Source organism: Sinocyclocheilus grahami, unplaced genomic scaffold (assembly GCF_001515645.1).
Source record: "Sinocyclocheilus grahami isolate Dianchi unplaced genomic scaffold, SAMN03320097.WGS_v1.1 scaffold122.1, whole genome shotgun sequence".
In the NCBI taxonomy this organism is placed as follows: Eukaryota; Metazoa; Chordata; class Actinopteri; order Cypriniformes; family Cyprinidae; genus Sinocyclocheilus; species Sinocyclocheilus grahami.
In genome coordinates this window covers 2,954,548-2,957,222 of record NW_015505301.1, presented here as the reverse complement: position 1 = coordinate 2,957,222, position 2,675 = coordinate 2,954,548, and the positions used below count along the sequence as shown (strand labels likewise).

The window sequence follows — 2,675 nt, the reverse complement described above, 5'->3', positions numbered from 1 at the left end:
AAATAAGAATGATAACGCAGGGTAATAGAAAATAATGCAACACCTACCCCTTTTGCTCCAGATTTGATTATTTTGTTACTGATATTCCATTTCAGGATGGAGTTATTCTTTGGGTACTTCGTCTCGAGCCCTTTTCCATGTGCTCGGAGCACGCGCTCCGCGGCACGCGCTGCGTACAGTCACATACAGTCCATGACGTCACATTGCCCTAATACAGCAGCGTCGAGGGAAAATAAATCACAGCTTTGTTTAGTCGGCATGGAAATAGATTCGTGCAAAAGCTAATAACTGCATTTAATCGAACTCAGCAGCCTCGAGCATTTGGAGAAGAGATAAAGCATGCAAAGCGTTGATGTGACAAGCTTGATCCTTAATGCAGGAATTGTCGTCTGAATTGACTAATAATATCATAATCAGACAATGTAGATTCAGACATTAGATATAATAATCAGATTTAGTGGTTATATGAGCTTATATAGGACTAGGAATTCGCTATTAAACACTAGTGAGGTTTACACAGATGTGTCCATACAGGGTGTGAATTATGGGGCGGGGTGGGGGCGTCTGACCACGCTTGAAGCGATCGATCCCCCCAACGGGAGTCTATTTATCATCTGTCTGTCTGTCTGTCTGTTTATCATATGTCTGTCTGTCTGTCTGTCTAACTATTAAACTATGTTTATATCTCAAGCGAATGCTATTTCTGTTCCTGAAGGTCTACAAAATGTGTATAACTAGCACTAAACTATACTAAACTAGGTTCATGTTGCTCATGGAGCATCTGTTGTGGATGTGGAAAAGCTCTGCTAATGCAGGCTGAGCTGTGTTTACCGAGCTGTAAACCACTCTGAAATCAGTGCAGCATCACTGCAGGACAGTGTGTGAATTATAGATTTTAAAATAATGGCTTTTAGATTTTAAAAGGTGTTTCAGAAAGACATTTTAAGGGTGCAAAGTAATTAAAAGTATAAAAAATATGTTAAAGTTCCTATATATATATAGACTAGATTGAGGTCTGTGGAATGGGAGTCATCACCTCTAAAATCTTAATGTGTCAACTATGGTAAATCACCTGAAAGTTGATTCTCTTGCTGTCAAAATCCCCTTCGTTGGGGTTCCTGGCAGCGGTCCTCACAACAGCTTTGAAATGCCTTTCATTTTTGGGCGCTGTTGCTTATTTGAATGCCAAATATGAAGGAGCCCAACTTTCATCTAGATGGGTGGGGATGCAATTGAGTATGTTTGCCTTTTGTAAGCGTTTCTATGCTGACTTCATGAAAGAAAGTGCAATAACACATCATTTTAAACAGGTGACAACTTAAACTGACCTTTCTGACTGGGAAAATCCCTGAAATGATTACCAGTTTGTCAAAGTAACAATACTTTTTGAACTAACGAGCAAATATCAAATTTCTCTGAATATTCCCCAAACTTCTTTCAAAAGTGACTAATCTATATGTATGAGGAGTTCAGTGCAAAGAGACCAAGAGTCAAATTCAGAAAGAAACTCATTTATGATTACGTGAAAACATGAAGAAAAAACATATAGTGAAACAGAATATGGTTTATGAGAACGTGTAGCTGATACAGATCCAAAAATACCTTTCTTAGGAAATATTAATTCATTATATACAAAAACATATGAAATTTTTTTTTACTTTAGGGTTGTGCAGCCCCATTTTTTTCTCATTTTATTAATAAAAATAAATGACTTAAATACAAATTATTTTAACCACCTTAAATTTTAAACTGTCGCAGTTTTAAACATGAAAAGAACTGACAATATTCAAAAGAAGGGAAAAAAATGCATTGGACATGCAACATGAACTATACACAGCAACAGTTTAACTTGCATAAAAAAGCAGGGGGAGGGGGTTCTTAAAAAGTCATTTCACTTTGACTCTTGTGACACAGGTCCATTAATGTGAACTCCGCAGCTGCTGCAGCCTGTGTTTTAATTGTTCGCTCTTTCGCCTCAGCTGTTCTTTCAGGGACAGCAACCTTTGCTCATCCAACTGCATGCTGTGGATGCACTCTGTCGCCTTCTTTAGAATAACAACTTTAGCAGCTTTCTCGTTATTTGCAACCTCAGGGATCTCATCCCGTAGTGCGAAAAAGCTGAGTTTGAGTTCATTTCTACGTTGGCGCTCCAGCACATTGTGAGTCCTGCGTTTATCATTGTCCTCAGAATCCGATGTCCGTGGACTCGTGCACTTGCGTTGCTTCCCATGCCTGTTGCTGCTGCTGGTGCTGTTGTTGCTGCTGCTGCTGGCCTCCAGTCGTAGCCTCTTGACAGCCGGCTGGTCGTGCCGCGTGGAAGGGTGGGCAGCGTAGTTGTGCTGGTGGGTGGAGACGTGACAGCGCTTCAACACCAGGGGACTGGGGTACCTTGAATCCGACACCTCCGCCTCGTTCCTTTTCTGACGCTTTTCCACAGTCACCACATCAATTTCTTCCTCTTCTTCTTCCTCCTCTTCTTCTTCTTCCTCCTCCTCCTCCTCCTCCTCTTCTTCATCATCTTCTGCAATTGAATTACAAAAAGAAAATTAATAACTTAAAACATCAGTTCATTTAGAAACCTCATAATACAGCGCAATGGGAATTGAATGGAATTTGGCAATTGGCTTTCCACAAAGGGTGAGGTGGGGGGGGGGGGGGGGGTTTCTGCCTTCCTT

The 2,675-nt window shown here is 40.7% G+C and overlaps 1 protein-coding gene across 1 annotated transcript in view; it reads right to left on the bottom strand.

The window, feature by feature from the left end:
* Positions 1-1,669: 1,669 nt before the first annotated feature.
* myca (MYC proto-oncogene, bHLH transcription factor a) overlaps positions 1,670-2,675 on the bottom strand; it is a 2,816-nt gene continuing 1,810 nt past the window's right edge. Inside the window, exon 3 of the mRNA XM_016278547.1 lies at positions 1,670-2,521. Coding sequence (XP_016134033.1) covers positions 1,920-2,521 — 602 coding nt within the window. The 3' untranslated portion in view covers positions 1,670-1,919. The remainder of the gene's footprint in view (positions 2,522-2,675) is intronic.